The sequence below is a fragment of the Heptranchias perlo genome, chromosome 11 (assembly GCF_035084215.1).
Source record: "Heptranchias perlo isolate sHepPer1 chromosome 11, sHepPer1.hap1, whole genome shotgun sequence".
NCBI lineage: Eukaryota > Metazoa > Chordata > Chondrichthyes > Hexanchiformes > Hexanchidae > Heptranchias > Heptranchias perlo.
Window position 1 is genome coordinate 76,164,809 of NC_090335.1, and position 24,398 is coordinate 76,189,206.

General features: G+C 49.1%; 1 protein-coding gene across 1 annotated transcript in view; it reads left to right on the forward strand.

Annotated features, from left to right (window-relative positions):
- hsf2bp (heat shock transcription factor 2 binding protein) overlaps positions 1–24,398 on the forward strand; it is a 76,134-nt gene that overhangs the window by 45,252 nt on the left and 6,484 nt on the right. Inside the window, exon 7 of the mRNA XM_067992408.1 lies at positions 281–384. Within this exon, the coding sequence (XP_067848509.1) occupies positions 281–384 (104 nt within the window). The remainder of the gene's footprint in view (positions 1–280; positions 385–24,398) is intronic.

Sequence of the window (24,398 nt, forward strand, 5' to 3'; positions counted from 1 at the left end):
GCCTTTTCCTCTGCCTCCGCTCAGAAGATGACATGTCCTCACCCACTCTCAGGAATCCCAACCAACATCATTCTACTTCAGGTGGGAGGATGCTGTCCCCCATCCCCAGAAACCAAGACTATGCAGCCCACCAGCCCCCTTTGAAGAAATGGCATAGGCTCAATGGGCAGAATGGTCTCCTTTTGTGCTGTAATTTCTAAGACTATGTTTTCCTACGAAACAATTATATTAATTGTGCAGGCAAAGGTTTAATGTTGGGAAAAATGGCTTTCTTTTGCAGACTAATGTTGATGTGTTTGTACAATGTAAGCATTAACTTGAAAGGCCTGCAGTACATCAGTGAGAGCCCAGGCTTCATCCCCTTGTTGTCCTGGCTTCTGGAAGGTAAGTCTTTTATGAGTTGGCAGCAACAATGTTACTTGTCTTATGTCACATTTTTAGCTTAATATAATCAGATCTCTTTATTGACTTTAATCTTGTCCTAATGTTATGGATGAAATGTACTCTGGAAGTTTCTAATAAGCTGCCTGTCAGCCTCCATTGGGTCACAGAAAATTTCATACCAGAAATTTTTATTAGAATTGTGCCCAAACATAACACTTATGCAGGGCGTCTGATGCGGAAAAATTGCCCTACTTTACAGAGAAGTGGACACCAAGCAGGAGGTAAGATATTCTGTGGGTGGGGGAACACTGAAGAGATATGGTTTCAGGATGTTTTTGAAGGCAGGGAGTGAGGTGACATGGTGAAGTGCCTTTAAAGGAGATTTCCAGAAGGCAGGGATCGGCCTCTGATGGTGGGGTGGGAAATAATCCAGAGTCAGAGGGATGGAAGTTGATTGCTGTGGTTCAGGTTCCTGGGACATTGGGACCAATTCTGGGACAAGAGTGGCCTGTTCAGGATGGATGGGGGCTGGAGGGATGATGTAGGAGGAAAGGTTCAGATTCCTTTGTATTGGGACGTATTGTGGGGGCAGGGATGGCCTGGATGAATAGGCTTCATTTGAACAAGGCTGGGACCATTGTCGCCAGGAGAGTTAGTAGCGCTGTGGCGGAGGGCTTGAACTATTATGGCAGGGAGAGGGAAAAAACAAGATGAGCAAATAGGAAGGAGAATGAAAGGGGAAAGGGGTGTAGGAAAGAAAAAAGAGAACAACCATAAGAGATAGGAGCAGGAGTAGGCTATTCGGCCCCATTCTTGTTCCACCATTCAATGAGATCATGGCTGATCTGACTTTTACCTCAACTCTACTTTCCCGCCCTTTCCCCATATCCTTTGACTCCCTTGCTGATCAAAAATTTGTCTAACTCAGCCTTGAATGTATTCAATGACTCAGCCTCCACAGCTTTTTGGGGTAAAGAATACCAAAGATTCACAACCCTCTGGGAGAAGAAATTCCTCCTCATTTCCGTCTTAAACGGGTGACCCCTTATTCTGAGACTATGCCCCCTAGTTTTAGATTCCCCCATGAGGGGTAACATCCTCTCAGCATCTACCCTAACGAGTCCCCTCAGAATCTTGTATGTTTCAATAAGATCTCCTCTCATTCTTCTAAACTCCAATGAGTATAGACCCAACCTGTTCAATCTTTCCTCATAAGACATACCTGGAATCAACCTAGTGAACCTTCTCTGAACTGCCTCCAATGCAAGTATGTCCTTCCTTAAATAAGGGCACCAGAACTGTACGCAGTACTCCAGGTGTGGTCTCACCAGCACCCTGTACAGTTGTAGCATGACTTCCCTGCTTTTATACTCCATCCCCCTAGAAATAAAGGCCAATATTCCGTTTGCCTTCCGGATTACTTGCATGTTGACTTTTTGTGTTTCATGTACGAGGACACCCAGATCCCTCTGTACCACAGCATTTTGTAGTATTTCTCCATTCAAATAATATTTTGCTTTTTATTTTTCCTCCCAAAGTGGATGACTTCACATTTTCCCAAATTATATTCCATCTGCCAAATTTTTGCCCATTCGCTTAACCTGTCAATTTCCCTTTGCAGACACTTTGGGGCCGATTTTTGGATGGCCGAGTGGGTGCGTTAGGGGCAGGGGGACTCGTAAAATGGGGGAATCCCAGAGCGGGTCCGGAACCCGGCTCCAACCCGCCCACTTCCGGGTTCCCCAATGACGCATTCGGGTGCGCGCGCAGCTCCCGCATGCGGGACTCCCACCGGCAATTAAAGCCGGCGGGATGACAATTCACATAATTATTTAGATAGTTGAGGTCCTTAACAGACCTCATTGACAGGAGATTTTGGCAGGGGTGCAATTTTCAAGTATCCTCAGCGTGTTTCCCGTGCTGTGGGAAACACTGTTGTAGCAGACGTGTTTCAGCCAGCAGCCAGTGGGAGATGCAAAGGATTCTTTGACAGGTGGGGGGAAAACCTCATTTATTGCAGCAGGCACTCTGTCACTTCAGACAAAGTTTTGGCTGCAATACCTTTGTCTTTCCACTCACATTTATTAATTTATACCCTAAACTCTGCTGTCCAAACACATTTACCTACGTTGCGGACCCCCTCAAACTCACACCGTCAGGATGGGGGGCGCCATAGCTGCATTCATCACTTCATCCGAGGACGAGCAACATCACCAGGCACGCTGTCCACCTCCGCCACATGGAGCTCCACAACACAGTGCTGTGCCACACGCACCTGCACAACAGCACGGAGGGCAACAACAGAGAGAGCGGCGTCGCAGGAGGCACTATCCTCGCCACAGGGTCTACAGACTGAGGCTCAGCTTCCTGGAACTCTCTTAGGAGCAGTGCATATGGAGGATCACACTCAGTCGCCAGGTAGTCGCGGACATCTTCATGCCGAGTTGCTCCCGGCTGGCCCGAGCAGCAGCATATTACGTGTCACTGTCAAAGTCACCACTGCCCTCAACTTATTCGCCTCCGGATCCTTCCAGGGTGCCACTGGGGACATCGCCAGGGTTTCTGTCGTCTGCACACAAGTGCATAAGGCAGGTCACCGATGGCTTGTTTTGCAGGGCCTCTGGGTTTCAGTGCCCGTGAAGGCCCCTCCAAAGACTGCTTCACCTGCACCTGTGCAGCGGCAGACTCGACCACCTGGAGAGGAGGCAGCATTGCAGGTACTGGTTAAGAGGGGGGCAACGGGTGAGACGTGGAAGTGTTTTGAGTGGCGTCCCCACTTCCATGTCCCGTTTCGCCATCATCCCTCTCCTGGGCCAGGCCCACATCACTCCTACCACTCTGCTGGACAACAGTTTTTTAGGACATGTGTGAAGCCTTGTCAGGACAGTGCTAGTGGATCTGCCTGCCTGTTTAAGACGGCAGAAAGTTGCTCACCCTGAGTCCGACTGGCCGTTGTTAGGGCCTCAATGGCCTCATTGTTGAGCCGTGCTTGAAGCTCGATGGAGGCTAGCCTTCCCTCCATCGCAGACATTCCCGCACTTACCCGCGACACCAAATCAGAGATGCCCTCACGTCCCTGTGACAGTATTCCATTCATGCAGGAGTTGGACGACTCCATCCTCTGCGCGATTGTGGAGAGTGCGCGTGGCACCTGTTCCAGCACCTCGTAAATGTGCTGCTGCCCCTCGATCATTCTCCTTTTCATGGATGGCCCCCAGGGTTTAGCATCTGTGTCCAGCTGAGCAGAGCCTGGAGAAGAATGCTCCCACCGACGCAGACTCTCCACAGCTGCCCCTGCCACCAGTGTCTGCTCGTGCTCACGTGTGTGGTGACTCACCATGTGCAACCCCAACTAATTGATGGGACCCACCAAGGTGTGTGTATCTGCGCTGGTGGATGGCTCGCTCAGATATGACGCTGCCCCCTCAGAGGCCGGTAGGTCCTCTGAGGAATCGCCCTCCGCCATCACGGCAGTCGTTGAAGGCCCTGTAAGAGAACAGAAGGCAATATTTAGAATGATGACAGATGTTGAGGTGCTGAAGATGACAAGGCATGTTAATATCATTTCTGAGTGCTGAATGTTAAAGTTCTATCATCAGCCATTTGTCAGGTGGCAGTCTCGGCGTCCCCCACGGACAGGCACTCGAGGGTGAGCCTCAATTCAAGAGCCTCCTGCTCCACGTCCATGAGGACGACCTGATGTTGCAGCCCCCCTCCTGTCTTCGTCCTCTCCCGTGCGTTCTGGGCTCTTCTCCAATAAGTGGAGAAAGTAGAAAGGTGTGAGTGAGTGATAGTGACATGGCCAACCGCTGAATGCATTGGTTTGGGTGAGGCTGACCGTGAAAGAGATGCATCAGAGGGTGAGTATGAGACAGGGTCATGACATTGTATGAGGATTGGGTTGAGTGGTAGTGGTGGGATGAGTACTGGGGAGGTGAGTAAATGCAGGTAAGTTGAGGATGAGGTTTGAGTGGGTGTGAGGAGTAATGTGATAGAGTAGTGTTAGCAGTGCAGAAGAAGTTGTGGGGTGGGGGCGGTGATGTGAAAGATGGAATGTAGAAGAATGAGTAAGTGTACTCACTTTGGCTGACCCAGTTAGGTCATTGAAGCGCTTCCTGCACTGGATCCAGCTGCAGGATACGTTGCTGCTGACCTCCTCACGCCTTCTTGGTGGCAGAGGCAGGCCACTTCCTCCTGTCCGCCAGGTAGAATATCTCTCTCCTCCTCCTCACCCCATCCAGTAACACCTTTTTTTTTTTTTTATTCGTTCACGGGATGTGGGCGTCGCTGGCAAGGCCGGCATTTATTGCCCATCCCTAATTGCCCTTGAGAAGGTGGTGGTGGGCCGCCTTCTTGAACCGCTGCAGTCCGTGTGGTGACGGTTCTCCCACAGTGCTGTTAGGAAGGGAGTTCCAGGATTTTGACCCAGCGACAATGAAGGAACGGCGATATATTTCCAAGTCGGGATGGTGTGTGACTTGGAGGGGAACGTGCAGGTGGTGTTGTTCCCATGCGCCTGCTGCCCTTGTCCTTCTAAGTGGTAGAGGTCGCGGGTTTGGGAGGTGCTGTCGAAGAAGCCTTGGCGAGTTGCTGCAGTGCATCCTGTGGATGGTGCACACTGCAGCCACAGTGCGCCGGTGGTGAAGGGAGTGAATGTTTAGGGTGGTGGATGGGGTGCCAATCAAGCGGGCTGCTTTATCTTGGATGGTGTCGAGCTTCTTGAGTGTTGTTGGAGCTGCACTCATCCAGGCAAGTGGAGAGTATTCCATCACACTCCTGACTTGTGCCTTGTAGATGGTGGAAAGGCTTTGGGGAGTCAGGAGGTGAGTCACTCGCCGCAGAATACCCAGCCTCTGACCTGCTCTCGTAGCCACAGTATTTATATGGCTGGTCCAGTTCAGTTTCTGGTCAATGGTGACCCCCAGGATGTTGATGGTGGGGGATTCGGCGATGGTAATGCCGTTGAATGTCAAGGGGAGGTGGTTAGACTCTCTCTTGTTGGAGATGGTCATTGCCTGGCACTTATCTGACGCGAATGTTACTTGCCACTTATGAGCCCAAGCCTGGATGTTGTCCAGGTCTTGCTGCATGCGGGCTCGGACTGCTTCATTATCTGAGGGGTTGCGAATGGAACTGAACACTGTGCAGTCATCAGCGAACATCCCCATTTCTGACCTTATGATGGAGGGAAGGTCATTGATGAAGCAGCTGAAGATGGTTGGGCCTAGGACACTGCCCTGAGGAACTCCTGCAGCAATGCCCTGGGGCTGAGATGATTGGCCTCCAACAACCACTACCATCTTCCTTTGTGCTAGGTATGACTCCAGCCACTGGAGAGTTTTCCCCCTGATTCCCATGGACTTCAATTTTACTAGGGCTCCTTGGTGCCACACTCGGTCAAATGCTGCCTTGATGTCAAGGGCAGTCACTCTCACCACACCTCTGGAATTCAGCTCTTTTGTCCATGTTTGGACCAAGGCTGTAATGAGGTCTGGAGCCGAGTGGTCCTGGCGGAACCCAAACTGAGCATCGGTGAGCAGGTTATTGGTGAGTAAGTGCCGCTTGATAGCACTGTCGACGACACCTTCCATCACTTTGCTGATGATTGAGAGTAGACTGATGGGGCGGTAATTGGCCGGATTGGATTTGTCCTGCTTTTTGTGGACAGGACATACCTGGGCAATTTTCCACATTGTCGGGTGGATGCCAGTGTTGTAGCTGTACTGGAACAGCTTGGCTAGAGGCGCAGCTAGTTCTGGAGCACAAGTCTTCAGCACTACAGCTGGGATGTTGTCGGGGCCCATAGCCTTTGCTGTATCCAGTGCACTCAGCCGTTTCTTGATATCACGTGGAGTGAATCGAATTGGCCGAAGACTGGCTTCCGTGATGGTGGGGATATCGGGAGGAGGCTGAGATGGATTATCCACTCGGCACTTCTGGCTGAAGATGGTTGCAAACGCTTCAGCCTTGTCTTTTGCACTCACGTGCTGGACTCCGCCATCATTGAGAATGGGGATGTTTGCAGAGCCTCCTCCTCCCGTTAGTTGTTTAATTGTCCACCACCATTCACGACTGGATGTGGCAGGACTGCAGAGCTTTGATCTGATCCGTTGGTTGTGGAATCGCTTAGCTCTGTCTATAGCATGTTGCTTCCACTGTTTAGCATGCATGTAGTCCTGAGTTGTAGCTTCACCAGGTTGGTACCTCATTTTTAGGTACGCCTGGTGCTGCTCCTGGCATGCTCTTCTACACTCCTCATTGAACCAGGGTTGATCCCCTGGCTTGTTGGTAATGGTAGAGTGAGGAATATGCCGGGCCATGAGGTTACAGATTGTGGTGGAATACAATTCTGCTGCTGCTGATGGCCCACAGCGCCTCATGGATGCCCAGTTTTGAGCTGCTAGATCTGTTCTGAATCTATCCCATTTAGCACGGTGGTAGTGCCACACAACACGTTGGATGGTGTCCTCAGTGCGAAGACGGGACTTCATCTCCACAAGGACTGTGCGGTGGTCACTCCTACCAATACTGTCATGGACAGATGCATTTGCGACAGGGAGATTGGTGAGGACGAGGTCAAGTAAGTTTTTCCCTCGTGTTGGTTCGCTCACCACCTGCCGCAGGCCCAGTCTGGCAGCCATGTCCTTCAGGACTCGGCCAGCTCGGTCAGTAGTGGAGCTACCGAGCCACTCTTGGTGATGGACATTGAAGTCCCCCACCCAGAGTCCATTCTGTGCCCTTGCTACCCTCAGTGCTTCCTCCAAGTGGTGCTCAACGTGGAGGAGGACTGATTCATCAGCTGAGGGAGGACGGTAGGTGGTAATCAGCAGGAGGTTTCCTTGCCCATGTTTGACCTGATGCCATGTGATTTCATGGGGTCCAGAGTCAATGTTGAGGACTCCCAGGGCCACTCCCTCCTGACTGTATATCACTGTACCGCCACCTCTGGTGGGTCTGTCCTGCCAGTGGGACAGGACATACCCAGGGATGGTGATGGAAGAGTCTGGGACGTTGGCTGAGAGATATGATTCTGTGCGTATGGCTATGTCAGGCTGTTGCTTGACTAGTCTGTGCGACAGCTCTCCCAATTTTGGCACAAGTCCCCAGATGTTAGTAAGGAGGACCTTGCAGGGTCGACTGGGCTTGGTGTTTTGCCGTTGTCGTGTCCGGTGCCTTGTGGTCCGTCCGGTTTTATTCTCATTATGACTTTTCGTAGCGAGATTTTACAACTGAGTGGCTTGCTCGGCCATTTCAGAGGGCAATTAAGAATCAACCACATTGCTGTGGGTCTGGAGTCACATATGGGCCAGATCCGGGTAAGGATGGCAGGTTTCCTTCCCTAAAGGACATTAGTGAACCAGATGGGTTTTTACGACAATCCGGTCGTTTCATGGCCATCATTTTAATTCCAGATTTTTATTTAATTAATTTAATTTAATTAATTAAATTTAAATTCGCCAGCTGCCATGGCGGGATTTGAACTCATGACTCTGGATTTTAGTCCAGGCCTACTGGATTACTAGCCCAGTAACATAACCACTATGCTACCGTACCCTACTGGAGTGAAGCATCATTAAACCTGGGAGCAGCCTTTCCCCTGGGCTGCTCCATGCTGCTCTTTTGGTTGTTTGCTGCAGGAGCAGCATTGAAGGGCTGCCCCTATAAATAGGGCTCCTCCAGCTGACAGCCTGTGATGCGGGTGCGCAGTCCACCTGCTGCGCGGGTTTCCAACGGGAAACCCGGAAGCCAAGGTAAGTGGCTTCAATTTACCCGCGTGGGGAACGTACCGATTTTACTGGGCGGGTTATCCACGCGCCCAGTTCCCCCCACCCACCCCCGCTGCCAACCCGCCTTCCTGGTAATATCACGGCCTATGTGTCCTCATCGCAACTTGCTTTTCCACCTATCTTTGTATCATCAGCAAATTTGGCCACAAGACACTCTGTTCCTTCATCCAAGTCATTGATATATATTGTAAATAGTTGAGGCCCCAGCACCGATCCTTGCGGCACCCCACTAGTTACAGATTGCCATTTTGAAAATGACCATTTTTTTCCCGACTCTTTGTTTTCTGTTAGTTAGCCAATCCTCTATCCATGCCAGTATATTAACCCCAACACCATGAGCTCTTGTGCAGTAATCTTTTATGTGGCACTTTATCGAATGCCTTTTGGAAATCCAAATATACTGCATCCATTGGTTTCCCTTTATCCACCCTACCCGTTACTTCCTCAAAGAACTCCAATAAATTTGTCAGACATGATTTCCCCTTTATAAAACCATGTTGACTCTCCTTGATTGTATTATGAGTCTCCAAATGTCCTGCTACTACTTCCTTAATAATGGATTCTAGAATGTTAGGCTAACTGGTCTATAGTTACCTGCTGTCTGTCTCACTCCCTTCTTGAATAGGGATGTTACGTTTGTGGTTTTCCAATCCGCTGGGACCTTTCCAGAATCTAGTGAATTCTGGAAGATTACAATCAATGCATCCACTACCTCTGTAGCCACTTCCTTTAAGACCCTCGGATGCAAGCCATCAGGTCCAGGGGACTTGTCAGCCTTTTGACCCATTAGTTTACCTAGTACTTTTTCTCTAGTGATAGTGATTGTTTTTAGTTCCTCCCTCCCCTTTGCCCCTTGATTTTCTACAATTATTGGTATGTTATTAGTGTCTTCTACTGTGAAGACAGATACAAAATATCTGTTCAATTCCTCTGCCATTTCCTTGTTTTCCATTATTATTTCCCCAGTCTCATCCTCTAAGGTACCAATGTTTACTTTAGCTACCCTCTTCCTTTTTATATACTTGTAGAAGCTTTTACTGTCAGTTTGTATATTTCTAGCTAGTTTACTCTCATAATTTATTTTCTTCCTCTTTATTATTCTTTTAGTCATCCTTTGCTGGTTTTTAAAGTTTTCCCAGTCTTCGGGCTTACCAGTAATCTTTGCCATGTTGTATGCTTTTTCTTTTAACCTGATACCATCCTTGACTTCCTTAGTTAGCCATGGTTGGTTCCCCCTTTTTGTGGAGTCTTTCCTTCTCACAGGGGTATATTTTTGTTGCGAGTCGTAAAATATCTTTTTAAATGTTTGCCACTGCTTATCCACCATCATACCATCTAATCTGTTTACCCAGTCCATTTTAACCAATTCCGCCCTCATTCGTTTATACTTGCCCTTATTTAAGTTTAATACAGTGGTTTCAGACCCAAGATCCTTGCTCTCAAACTGGATGTGAAATTCTTGTTATGATCACTGCTTCCCAAGGGATTTTCAGAAGGCCTTTGATAAAGTCCCACATAAGAGGTTAGTGTGCAAAATTAAAGCACATGGGATTGGTGGTAATATAGTGGCATGGATTGAAAATTGGTTAACAGACAGGAAACAGAGAGTAGAAATAAATGTATCTTTTTCAGGGTGGCAGGCTGTGACTAGTGGGGTGCCGCAGGGATCAGTGCTTGGGCCCCAGCTATTCACAATATATATCAATGATTTGGATGAGAGAACCAAATGTAATATTTCCAAATTTGCTGATGACACAAAACTATGTGAGATTGTGAGTTGTGAGGAGGATGCAAAGAGGCTTCAAGGCGATTTAGACAAGTTGAGTGAGTGGGCAAATTCATGGTAGATGCAGTATAATGTGGATAAATGTGAAGTTATCCACTTCGGAAGGAAAAACAGAAAGGAAGAGTATTATTTAAATGGTGATAGATTGGGAAATGTTGATGTACAAAGGCACCTGGGTGTCCTTGTACACCAGTCACTGAAAGCAAAGATGCAGGTGCAGCGAGCAGTTAGGAAGGCAAATGGTATGTTGGCCTTCATTGCAAGAGGATTTGAGTATAGGAGCAAGAATGTCTTACTGCAGTTATACAGGGCCTTGGTGAGACCACATCCGGAGTATTGTGTGCAGTTTTGGTCTCCTTACCTAAGAAAGGATATACTTTCCATAGAGGGAGTGCAGTGAAGGTTCACCAGACTGATTCCTGAGATGGCAGGACTGTTGTATGAGGAGAGATTGGGTCGACTCAGCCTGTATTCACTCGAGTTTAGAAGAATGTGAAGGGATCTCATTGACACATATAAAATTCTGACAGGGCTAAACAGACTGGATGCAGGGAGGATATTTCCCCTGGCTGGGGGTGTCCAGAACGAGGGGTCACAGTCTCAGGATACGGGGTAGGACATTTAGAACTGAGATGAGGAGAAATTTCTTCACTCAGAGGGTGGTGAACCTGTGGAATTCTCTACTACAGAAGGCTGTAGAGGCCAAGTCACTGAATATATTGAAGAAGGAGCTAGATAGATTTCTAGATATAAAAGATCAAGAGGTCTGGGGAGAGAGCGGGAATATGGTGTTGAGAAAGAGGATCAATCATGATCATATTGAATGGCGGAGCAGGCTCGAAGGGCCGAATGGCCTACTCCTGCTCCTATTTTCTATGTTTCTATGGATCCTTTATTTTGAGATCATTAATTAATCCTGTTTCATTACCCATTACCAGATCCAAAATGGCCTGTTCCCTGGTTAGTTCCCCGACATATTGGTCTAAGAAACAGTCCCTAATACACTTATAGGGTACGGTAGCATAGTGGTTATGTTACTGGGCTAGTAATCCAGAGGCCTTGACTAAAATCCAGAGTCATGAGTTCAAATCCCGCCACGGAAGCTGGCGAATTTAAATTCAATTAATTAAATCTGGAATTAAAATACCAGTATCAGTGATGATGGCCATGAAACTACCGGATTGTCGTAAAAACCCATCTGGTTCACTAATGTCCTTTAGGGAAGGAAACCTGCCATCCTTACCCGGATCTGGCCTATATGTGACTCCAGACCCACAGCAATGTGGTTGATTCTTAATTGCCCTCTGAAATGGCCTAGCAAGCCACGCAGTTGTAAAATCTCGCTACGAAAAGTCAGAATAAGAATAAAACCGGACGGACCACGAGGCACCGGACACGACAACGGCAAAACACCAAGCCCAGTCGACCCTGCAAGGTCCTCCTTACCAACATCTGGGGACTTCTGCCAAAATTGGGAGAGCTGTCCCACAGACTAGTCAAGCAACAGCCTGACATAGCCATACGCACAGAATCATACCTTTCAGCCAACGTCCCAGACTCTTCCATCACCATCCCTGGGTATGTCCTGTCCCACCGGCAGGACAGACCCACCAGAGGTGGCGGTACAGTGATATACAGTCAGGAGGGAGTGGCCCTGGGAGTCCTCAACATTGACTCTGGACCCCATGAAATCTCATGGCATCAAGTCAAACATGGGCAAGGAAACCTCCTGCTGATTACCACCTACCGTCCTCCCTCAGCTGATGAATCAGTCCTCCTCCATGTTGAGCACCACGTGGAGGAAGCACTGAGGGTAGCAAGGGCACAGAATGTACTCTGGGTGGGGGACTTCAATGTCCATCACCAAGAGTGGCTCGGTAGCTCCACTACTGACTGAGCTGGCCGAGTCCTGAAGGACATAACTGCCCGACTGGGCCTGCGGCAGGTGGTGAGCGAACCAACACGAGGGAAAAACTTACTTGACCTCGTCCTCACCAATCTCCCTGTCGCAAATGCATCTGTCCATGACAGTATTGGTAGGAGTGACCACCGCACAGTCCTCGTGGAGATGAAATCCCGTCTTCGCACTGAGGACACCATCCAACGTGTTGTGTGGCACTACCACCGTGCTAAATGGGATAGATTCAGAACAGATCTAGCAGCTCAAAACTGGGCATCCATGAGGCGCTGTGGGCCATCAGCAGCAGCAGAATTGTATTCCAGCACAATCTGTAACCTCATGGTCCGGCATATTCCTCACTCTACCATTACCAACAAGCCAGGGGATCAACCCTGGTTCAATGAGGAGTGTAGAAGAGCATGCCAGGAGCAGCACCAGGCGTACCTAAAAATGAGGTACCAACCTGGTGAAGCTACAACTCAGGACTACATGCATGCTAAACAGCGGAAGCAACATGCTAGAGACAGAGCTAAGCGATTCCACAACCAACGGATCAGATCAAAGCTCTGCAGTCCTGCCACATCCAGTCGTGAATGGTGGTGGACAATTAAACAACTAACGGGAGGAGGAGGCTCTGCAAACATCCCCATTCTCAATGATGGCGGAGTCCAGCACGTGAGTGCAAAAGACAAGGCTGAAGCGTTTGCAACCATCTTCAGCCAGAAGTGCCGAGTGGATGATCCATCTCAGCCTCCTCCCGATAGCCCCACCATCACGGAAGCCAGTCTTCGGCCAATTCGATTCACTCCACGTGATATCAAGAAACGGCTGAGTGCACTGGATACAGCAAAGGCTATGGGCCCCGACAACATCCCAGCTGTAGTGCTGAAGACTTGTGCTCCAGAACTAGCTGCGCCTCTAGCCAAGCTGTTCCAGTACAGCTACAACACTGGCATCCACCCGACAATGTGGAAAATTGCCCAGGTATGTCCTGTCCACAAAAAGCAGGACAAATCCAATCCGGCCAATTACCGCCCCATCAGTCTACTCTCAATCATCAGCAAAGTGATGGAAGGTGTCGTCGACAGTGCTATCAAGCGGCACTTACTCACCAATAACCTGCTCACCGATGCTCAGTTTGGGTTCCGCCAGGACCACTCGGCTCCAGACCTCATTACAGCCTTGGTCCAAACATGGACAAAAGAGCTGAATTCCAGAGGTGAGGTGAGAGTGACTGCCCTTGACATCAAGGCAGCATTTGACCGAGTGTGGCACCAAGGAGCCCTCGTAAAATTGAAGTCCATGGGAATCAGGGGGATAACTCTCCAGTGGCTGGAGTCATACCTAACACAAAGGAAGATGGTAGTGGTTGTTGGAGGCCAATCATCTCAGCCCCAGGGCATTGCTGCAGGAGTTCCTCAGGGCAGTGTCCTCGGCCCAACCATCTTCAGCTGCTTCATCAATGACCTTCCCTCCATCATAAGGTCAGAAATGGGGATGTTCGCTGATGACTGCACAGTGTTCAGTTCCATTCGCAACCCCTCAGATAATGAAGCAGTCCGAGCCCGCATGCAGCAAGACCTGGACAACATCCAGGCTTGGGCTCATAAGTGGCAAGTAACATTCGCGTCAGATAAGTGCCAGGCAATGACCATCTCCAACAAGAGAGAGTCTAACCACCTCCCCTTGACATTCAACGGCATTACCATCGCCGAATCCCCCACCATCAACATCCTGGGGGTCACCATTGACCAGAAACTGAACTGGACCAGCCATATAAATACTGTGGCTACGAGAGCAGGTCAGAGGCTGGGTGTTCTGCGGCGAGTGACTCACCTCCTGACTCCCCAAAGCCTTTCCACCATCTACAAGGCACAAGTCAGGAGTGTGATGGAAGACTCTCCACTTGCCTGGATGAGTGCAGCTCCAACAACACTCAAGAAGCTCGACACCATCCAAGATAAAGCAGCCTGCTTGATTGGCACCCCATCCATCACCCTAAACATTCACTCCCTTCACCACCGGCGCACTGTGGCTGCAGTGTGTACCATCCACAGGATGCACTGCAGCAACTCGCCAAGGCTTCTTCGACAGCACCTCCCAAACCCGCGACCTCTACCACCTAGAAGGACAAGAGCAGCAGGCACATGGGAACAACACCACCTGCACGTTCCCCTCCAAGTCACACACCATCCCGACTTGGAAATATATCGCCGTTCCTTCATCGTCGCTGGGTCAAAATCCTGGAACTCCCTTCCTAACAGCACTGTGGGAGAACCGTCACCACACGGACTGCAGCGGTTCAAGAAGGCGGCTCACCACCACCTTCTCGAGGGCAATTAGGGATGGGCAATAAATGCTGGCCTCGCCAGCGACGCCCACATCCCGTGAACGAATAAAAAAAAACTCTATGAACTCCTCCTCAGGGCTATTTTTGCCAATTTGATTTGTCCAATCCATGTGAAAGTTAAAATCGCCCATGATTATTGCATTACCTTTTTTACAAGCCCCCCTTATTTCCTGATTAATATTTTGCCCTACAGTGTAGCTACTGTTAGAGGGCCTATATATTACTCCCACCAGTGATTTATTTCCCTTTCTATTTCTTACCTCCACCCAAATTGATTCGACATCTTGATCTTCTGAGCCAAGATCATTTCTCACTATTATACCAATTTCATCCTTTATTAACAGAGCTACCTCATCACCTTTACCTTTTTTCCTATCCTTCCGAAATGTTAAATAACCCTGAATATTTAGCTCCCAACCTTGGTCACCTTGCAACCACGTATCTGTAATGGCCACAATATCATACCCATTTGTTTCTATTTGTGCGTCAATTCATCTATCTTATTCCGAATGCTGCACGCATCCAGATAAAGAACCTTTAATTTTGTCTTTTTACCATTCTTTCCTACCTCGGCCCCATTTGCTTAGTGCACTCTTATGTTTGTATGCTAAGTCCCTTCCTGATACACTGTGTTTATCATTACCCCCATCACTTTCCTGTACTATTTCCTTGTCTTTTCTCTTTATCAATCTGAGCCCTCCTCCCCTCTATTTAGTTTAAAGCCTTCTCTACCGCCCTAATTATTCAGTTTGCCAGAACACTGGTCCCAGCATGGTTCAGGTGAAGCCCATCCCAACGGAACAGCTCCCTCTTTCCCCAGTACTGGTGCCAGTGCCCCATGAATTTTTGAGCCACACATTCATCTCTCTGATCTGATTTACCCTATGCCAATTTGCTCGTGGCTCAGGTAATGAAATGGACATTATCACCTTTGTGGTTCTGCTTTTTAATTTAGTCCTAGCTGCTCAAACTCCCTCAGCAGAACCTCTTTCTTAGTCCTACCAATGTTGTTGGTACCTACGTGGACCACGACAACTGGATCCTCCCCCTCCCACTCCAAGTTTCTCTCCAGTCCTGAGGAACTGTCCTTAACCCTGGCACCGGGTAGGCAACACAGCCTTCGGGACTTTTGCTCTTGGCTGCAGAGAACAGTGTCTATCCCTCTAACTATACTGTCGCCTACTACAACCACGTTCCATGGTGCCGTGGCCAGTTTGCTCATCCTCCCTGCAGTCCCTGTACTCATCCAAAAGGACTGCAAGAACCTTGTTCTTGGACAAGTGCAGAGGCTGAGGCTCCTGCGGTGCTACCTCCTGGATCCCCGTACCTGCCTCACTCGCAGTCACACCCTCCTGTCCCTGACCATGTGCCAATTCTACAGTATTTAGTCTAAGGGGCGTGACTGCCTCCTGGATCAAAGTGTCCAGGTGACTTTCTCCCTCCCTGATGCATCGCAATGTCTGCAGCTCCTCAACTCGGAGCCGAAGTTCCTCAAACTGCAGACACTTACCGTAGATGTAGTCGCCCTGGACAAAACTGTCCAGTAGCTCCCACATATTGCAGCTGCAACACATCTCCTGCCCTGTCATAACTATTTTATTTATTTAGTTGATTACTACGATGCCAATCAAATTATTTTTAGGTTGAACCAAGTACTGGCTTTGTTTAATTTATTAAATTAAGTTTAGTTTTTTTTAAATTCAGTTCTATGCTATAAGTTACTGAGCTATAAAAACAGGAAAGTAACAAAGAATAAATCAGAAGGAGGAGGAATTAAAAAGAGTAAGATTACTGAAAAATTGAAGTCAGGATTGAGTGGTAGGTACATGAATGCACAAGGCATTTAAAACAAAACTGAAGAGTTAGAAGCATTAAAAAGTATGGAAGGATAAGATATTGTAGCTGTAGCAAGGATATGGCTTTGGGTTGGACCGACTGAGGTCGATTCTGTTGTGTTTAATTCTCCGATTTGGGGAGTGGTAACGGCTGGGAAATTTGGCATGTTTCTGGCCCGCCCAATTTTCAGTCCACTCAATTTTGAAGAGAGGGCCAGATTTCTCAGCCGCAAACAGTTCCTCTCTGAAGCAGTTGAGAGCAGCGCAAATAAATTCAAATGAGGGATGGATAATATCATGGACGCAGGAAGACCAATTCACAACCTTTGCACCCCACTAATTTCACTTAGTGTTCCTGCCTACAGACAGTGGGCGCTGGAACTTCTCAGATGTCCGATTTAAAGGGGCAAGCAGCCCATACCTGGTATTGTTGCCAGAAACTATTTCTGCTTTCCTCCAAGTCCCTGCTCTTTAGTGCAGGAGGTATAGACAGAAGATTGGATTATAGCAGCAAGCCAACCTTTCCTCTCCAAGGGGCTTGTTCTTGGAATGCCACTATATGCCTACTGGGTGGGGGAGGAGTCGTCAGCAGGCATGCAGGTGAAACGTCAACATGTAGGAGGAGGCTTGCTCGCACACACTTTTCTCCCCCAACAGAATGTACTGGCCCAGAAAAACATTCCTGGTCTAAGCCAAGTGCACTGGACACAGCAAAGGCTACAGGCCCCAACAACATCCCAGCTGCAGTGCTAAAGACCTATGCTCCAGAACTAGCCATGCTCTTGGCTAAGCTATTCCAGTACAGCTATGATGCTGGCATCTACCCGACAATGTGGAATATTGGCCAGGTATGTCCTGTCCACATAAAGCAGGACAAATCCAATCTGGCCAATTACCATCCTGTCAGCCTACTCTCAATCATCAGCAAAGTGATGGAAGAAGTCATCATCAGTGCTGTCAAGTGGTGCTAACCCACCTCTAACCTGCTCACCGATGCTCAGTTTGGGTTCTGCCAGGACCACTCAGCTTCAGACCTTAATTTAGCCGTGAACCATACATGGAGACAAGACCTGAATTCCAGAGGTGAGGTGAGAGTGACTGCCCTTAACATCAAGGCTGCATTTGGCCCAATGTGGCACTAAGGAGCCACAGTAAAATGAAGTCATGGGGATCAGGAGGGAAACAATCCAGTGGCTGGAGTCATACCGAGCACAAAGGAAGATGGTTTTGGTTGTGGGAGGCCTATCATCTCAGCTCGAGGAGTTCCTCAGGACAGTGTCCTGGGCCCAACTGTCAGCTACTTCATCAATGACCTTCCCTCCAGCATAAGGTCAGAAGTGGGGCTGTTCGCTCATGATTGCAGTGTTTGGCTCCATTCACAATTCCTCAGGTGTCCACGTGCAGCAAGACCTGAACAATACCCAGACTTGGGCTGATAAGTGGCAAGTATCATTCATGCCACACAAGTGCCAGGCAATGATCATCTCCAACAACGAAGAGAGTCTTTCCTTGCCATTCAATGGCATTACCATTGACATCAACATTCTGGGGGCCATCATTGACCAGAAACTCCAGAAAGCCACATAAATGCCGTGGCTACTAGAGTAGGTCAGAGGCTGAGTATTCTGCAGCGAATGGCTCACCTCCTGACCCCCCAAAGCCTCTCCACTACCTACAAGGTACAAGTCAGGAGTGTGCTGGAATACACTCCACTTGCGTGGATGGGTGCAGCTGCAACAACACTCAAGAAGCTCGACAACATCCAGGAAAAAGTAATCCGCTTAATCGGCAGCCCATCCATCACCTTAAACACCCATTCCCTCCACCACCAGTGTACTGTGACTGCAGTGTGTACTATCTACAGGATGCACTGCAGCAACTCACCAAGGCGTCTTCGACAGCACCTCCTAAACCCGCAACCTCCACCACCTAGAAGGACAAGGGCAGCAGGTGCATGGGAACACTATCACCTCCAAGCCACACACCATCCTGACTTGGACATATATCACCAGTTCCTTCATTGTCGCTGTATCAAAATCCTGGAACTCACTGCCTAACAGCACTGTGGGAACACCTTCACCACATGGACTACAGCAGTTCAAGAAGAAGGCCCACCACCACCTTCTCAAGGGATGGGTAATAAATACGGGCCTTGCCAGTGACGCCCACATCCCAAGAATGAATTTTTAAAGAAGATAGCGACTGACCAAGACTCTACAACTGAAGCATAACTTCCTCACTTTTGTATTCTAGCCCTCTTGAGATAAAGGCCAATATTCCATGAGCTTGATTACTTTCTGTACCTGTGCACTAGTGATTTATATACGTGGACAACCAAATCCCTTTGCTCCTCCACAGCTTCTAGTCTCTCATCATTAAAAAAATATTCTGATTTATGTTTCTTGGATCCAAAGTGGATGACCTCATATTTGCCCACATTAAACTCCATCTGCAACAGTTTTGCCCACTCACTCAGTCTGTCTATGTCCCTTTGTAACCCTGCTCCCATCTACACAACTTATTGTGCCTCCTAATTTAGTGTCATCTTTGAACTTGGATATAAACCTCTATTTCTTCATCCAAGTCATTGATATATATGGTAAAAAGCTGAGGCCCCAGAACAGATCCCTGGGGATCACCACTCGTCACATCCCGTCAATTAGAGAACGTCCTTGAATTGTTACTCTGCCTCTAACCTCAAAATCAATGACCAACCCATGTCACTAAGTTCCTCCCCTTGCCTTATTTTTATGTTCCCTTGTCCCGCTGGTATTTCGTCCTCTTCCTGTACTGTGAAAGTGGATACAAAGTATTCATTTAACAAGTCTGCCATTTCCTTACTGTCCATTATAGTCTCACCTGCATCTGTCTATAATGGGCCCACATTCCTCCTACTACCACTCTCTTTTAATATGTTTTTAAAAATTTACTGTTAACTCTTGCAAATTTTTGTTCATATTCCCTTTTTCCATCTTGTTACATAAGAAATAGGAGCAGGAGTAGGCCATACGGTCCCCCGAGCCTGCTCCGCCATCAATTTGATCATAGCTGATCTTCGACCTCAACTCCATTTTCCCGCCCGATCCGCATATCCCTTGATTACTTTCTTTGTATCCCTTTTTTTTATAGCTCTCCAGTCCGCTGGATTTCCACTTTTCTTTGCATTTGTGTAAGGGCGCTAAATTGGGCCGTGTAGCACCCGTCGTTTCAGCGGTCCACGGCCTCTCCGACATCCAAGATGGCACCTTGGCTGTGCATGCACATTTCCAGCGTGACATGTGTCGGACGCCATCTTGGTATAGGAGTTAGCGCATGCGCAAATACTGAACACCGGGAGCATGTAAAGTTGGGAGAAAATGCATGCAGTGTGCAACGCTGATTTAAAGTGATAGTCACCATTTTGGCACTTAATGCTCAACTCAACGCACGGTCTTAACCCCGACCACCTGTACATGTCTTAGAGTGCCTGGAGGACCCCCATCATGCAGGTTAGTTGCTGGATTATTGCTTCTGGCTGCTGGTGAAATAGGAAGTATTTTTTGAAGCTCCCCACACTTAGTGAGAGTTCCCAGAGTACATTTGAGAGTGGTTTTGCAGGGACTGCCTTACAGTTCGGAAAGTTACAACCGTGGTTGAACAACATTCCTGGCAACCATGGGTGGTCTGCTAGGGCTCCCGCTGGGCATTGAGCACAGCTGGGAGCATGAAGAGAGGCCATGCATAGCAGGTCAAGCTGCGAGGAGAGGGAGGACGAGGAGGCACAGGTCACTGAGCAGGAGGCCCTATCCAATGAGGGCATTCCAGGACCAAGTCTCTTACTTCAACATGACCGAGGAGGATTGCATCCGTGCCTGAAGTTCACCAAGGAAGCTGTGACTGAGATCTGTCAACTGGTGCAGCCACAACTGCAGCCTCAGAGCAGGGCAAGGACAGCATTGCCTGTAGCTGTGAAGGTCACTGTGATGCTAAATTTCTACAGCTCAGGATCATTTCAGGCCTCTGCTGCTGACATCTCGCAGTATGCAGTGTACTGCTGCATAAGGGAGGTCACAGACGCACTGTACCAGATGAGGAACAGATTCATCACCTTCTATCTTGACAGAGACAAGCTGAGCGAGTGAGCATGGGGGTTCACTCGCATTGTTGGCTTCCCCATGTTGCAGGGTGCCATTGACTGTATGCACATTGCCCTGCATGTCCTGCATATCAACTCAGTCGCCTTCGTCAACCAAAAGGGCTTCCACTCCCTCAACGTGCAGCTGGTGTGCGACCACACGCATCGAATCATGGAGGTCAATACCCACTACCCTGGGAGCAGCCACAACGCCTTCGTCATGCGGCAGTCCAACTTGCCAGCTATCTTACACCCACCTCCACAAGTCAAAGGCTGGCTACTGGGCGACAAGGGCTATCCCCTCATGCCATAGCTCATGATTCCAGTCAGGCACCCACGCACACGTGCACAGCAGGCCTATAATGAGAGCCATGCTACCACATGCAACATCGTGGAGCACACCATAGGCCTCATCAAATCACGCTTCCGCTGCCTGGACCAGTCTGGAGGAGCCCTGCGGTACGCAGATGGGCAGATGCGTGGTGGTATGCTGCATGCTATACAACCTCGCCATCATGAGGGACCAGCCTTTGCCACCAGTGATCGGAGAAGACCCTGAGCCAGAGGTGGAGGAGGAGGAAGAGGTTGAGGAGGGAGAAGAGCCAAAAGAAGAAGTGGAGGAAAACGCAGGGGTGCAACAGGGACCACAAGCCTTGTCTGCAAGGGATCTACTCGCCTGATCCATGCCCGCTATCAATAATGTCAACTACATCCCCCAACTCACCAACAGTCCAACACTCCCCACCTTTCCGCCTCCCACAAGACAATCAAATCGTCCTCCATCTAATTGCACATTGGTTTCCCCCTCAGCTCTTCGCACAAATAAAAACCACCACCAAATGCAAATTCAAAGTCACATTTATCAATGACTAAATGAAATTATGGAAACAGAACAGAACCATTCACCCTTGTACATTCCTTTAATGCCTGTTGTTCGTGTGCCTTTACCTATCCTAGTGCTCGTACGAGGTACTTCCCCAATGGGTGGTGGGAGGCTGCTGGACTTCAATGGAGGAGTGTGCAGATGGTCTTGGAGGACGACCTCAAGCAGCTCTGGGCCGGGAGGGCCAGGCTTCAGACTGCACCATCTCAGTATGGGCTGCAGCAGTCTGGCCTGGCTGGCCGATAGGCAACAATAGGGGCACTGGCGGAGTGGCAGGGGTGGGATCAGGAACACTGTCGTCCTGAGAAAGGACAACAGGTCCAACTGCCATGGCGCCACTGCCACTCCCCGGGTGGTGCCTCAGCAATCCTGGTGATCAGCTGGAGAACGGATTGCTGGAGTGCTGTGACACCCTGGAAGCCCCGTTCAACAGTGGTCCCCAGAGCCACGATAGCAGTAGTCTGAGCTTCCATTGCAGCAGTCTGAGCTGCAAATGCAGCGGTCAGACCTTTGATGACATTGGTTTGTGATGCAATGGAAGCCACGAGTCGGCCATCAGATGCTGCATCATGGTGGGTTCTACAGGTGTGCTGATGGAGGTGACCACCCGTTCCATGTTGGAAAGGTTGGGCTCCAAGCTCTGCGTAAAGCCCTGTGCCAAGTTGGAGCTGGATTCCTCCATGCCTCTTCTCATTGTGCACAGGCTTTCCCAAGCATTTGGTGGTGTACGCCCATCAGCCGTCTTCTGTAGCCTGGCCTATCGAAGTCCTCATCTGACTTCTCTGCAGCAGAACTTGTGAACGACCTCGCCCTCTGGTGAGCTGGCACCTGTGGTATCCGTTCCCCCCCCGCCCCGGCTCCTGTGCATTTGTGCCCAGTGTCTCACCACATGCAGATCCTTCCTCTAACCTAGCCTCTAAAGGACACGTAGTGTCAGTCTCTGCGCAAGTGTCAGATCGAGTGACGGTGTGGCTTCAGTGTACCCCTCCTCTTCCTTTTCCTCGGACGGTGCCGCCACGTGTTCTTGGGTATCTGCAATGACAAAGGGAAACAGGTTAAGTTTTGGAGCGGGGAGAGGAGCAAGTAAGACGTGCATGCCGACAGCACGTGAGTCAGAAAAGATTATGGGAGGAGAGAAATGTGGGAAAGGAAAACGAGCATTAGATATGTAGAGACCCCCTTCATCAGGACCTCCAATGCGGTGTGTTGTCGCAGCTGCAGCGACGGCTTGCCCAATGATCGGAACACTGTCTCCTCTAGGTGTGCGAGGACATTTTAAGCGTCCCCGTCCACCCTCAAGTCTTTTTTTATTCGTTCATGGGATGCGGGCGTCGCTGGCAAGGCCGGCATTTATTGCCCATCCTAATTGCCTTTGAGAAGGTGGTGGTGAGCCGCCTTCTTGAACCGCTGCAGTCCGTGTGGTGAAGGGAGTTCCAGGATTTTGACCCAGCGACGATGAAGGAATGGCGATATATTTCCAAGTCAGGATGGTGTGTGACTTGGAGGGGAACGTGCAGGTGGTGTTGTTCCCATGTGCCTGCTGCCCTTGTCCTTCTAGGTGGTAGAGGTCGTGGGTTTGGGAGGTGCTGTCAAAGAAGCTTTGGCCAGTTGCTGCAGTGCATCCTGTGGATGGTTCATACTGCAGCCACTGTGCACCGGTGGTGGAGGGAGTGAATGTTTAGGTCTCTTCTGCTGCCGACTTATGCGCTACCTTCTCCTGCAAGACCGAGGACAGTGTGTCAGTGAGTATCCTGCAAGGTGTGTGGGTGATGTGCCTGTCGTGGTCGAACAGCTGCCAGTGAGTGTAACCTGTGAGTGGTGGTTGTGTGGCCTGCAAGTGTGGTACTATGTGCGGGTGAGATGCAGCTTGCCAAGTCCAGCATTGCTTATGGATGGGTAGTGTTTGTTGGTGGGTGGGTGATGTGCATGGTGCCATGCTCCTGGCGTTAACTTCCTGCGCCACAGCCTGCCAATGCCTGCAGAGCTGCAGTCTGGAAGGTCACCTGCGGGTACATGTTGGCCCTCCTTTTGTCCACTCCTTCCATCAGGGCCTCCAGTGCATCACCGGAGAAGCGTAGGCTCTCTCTCGCGCCAGCCTTGCCTTTAAGAGGTGCAGGCTGCTGATGACGTGCACTGAGCACTCCCCATTTTGGACTTCCTCATTCTTTGTGCAGCCAGCGCTACCCACGCTGCTGAGAGGCTGCACGGAGACACCATGGTAAGTAGCAGGCAGCTCAAAATTCACGTGCTGCCTGCGTAGGAGCCATCGGGTGCGGGGTAATAGTGCATCATGCTACTTGCGCCCGAAAATGGCCCTTATCGAATTTTTTTTCTCCCTAAGTCTTTTCTTTTAGCTTGTTGACCGGAAGTCACCGGTTAACGGTTTTGGCTTAGTACACAGAGGAAGAGTCAATTCTCTCTTAATTCTCAATTCGCTTTATTAACGTTATTAGATCATGTACATACCGCTTATACGTCTAGTTAGATATAGGCATGCAGTTGACAGCAGGTTATACAGTTTTATACTCAAACTAGGATTTAAACGCACACCCACTAGCTGACTAACACTCCCTGAGTATTAGGATTTAAATGCACACCCACTAGGTTTTCCTGACTACACTCCCTGAGTGTTCACAGAATAGAAAGGATATTATATTACCTGGAAAGGAGAGATACTGCTGGCCAGGCAATTCTCTCTCTCACTCCCGACGTCGTCTCTACGTCCCTGACGTAGGGTTCCCACTTCCACGATGGTTAGTCTCCGGAGTCTCCCTCAAAAACACACACACTCTGAGTACCAAGCCTGCAATTCTTCAGTTTTATTCCAAGTCTGTCTTTTCGAATGATGCTGTCTTCTCCAGTTGGCTTAAAATTCCTTGAGTGGTCAGTGTCATCCCCTGATTGGCTCTGTTCCAAGGGGTTAGGTAGCATCACCTCATACTCCTTTTCTAAATAAGGACTGGTGTCTCATCTCAGTTCCTTTGTCCCTGTAAGAAGCGAAACGAATTCAAACCAGGTCTGGCCAGTTCAGACCAGTGACTGAACTCCAGGTCACTTCAGTTTAAAAGGTCAGTGTCTTTGTTAGCAATTCGAATTAACCTCAATAGGTTTCTGCAGCCTCTGGCCAACAAGCTTAATACTGTCTCTTACCTCGTTTGTTGACCATTGTTGATTAACTGCACAAGTGGAGCTGATTTTGTATTGTACCAAAAACATCCTTGAAAACTTCCCACTATTTGTTTGTAGGTTTATTAGCAGCTCAGCCCAGTTTACTGTGGTCAATTTATTTCTCATCCCTTCGAAGTTTGCCTTGCTTAAATGTAAAACCTTGATTTGTGACTCTCTCAAACTTAATATCA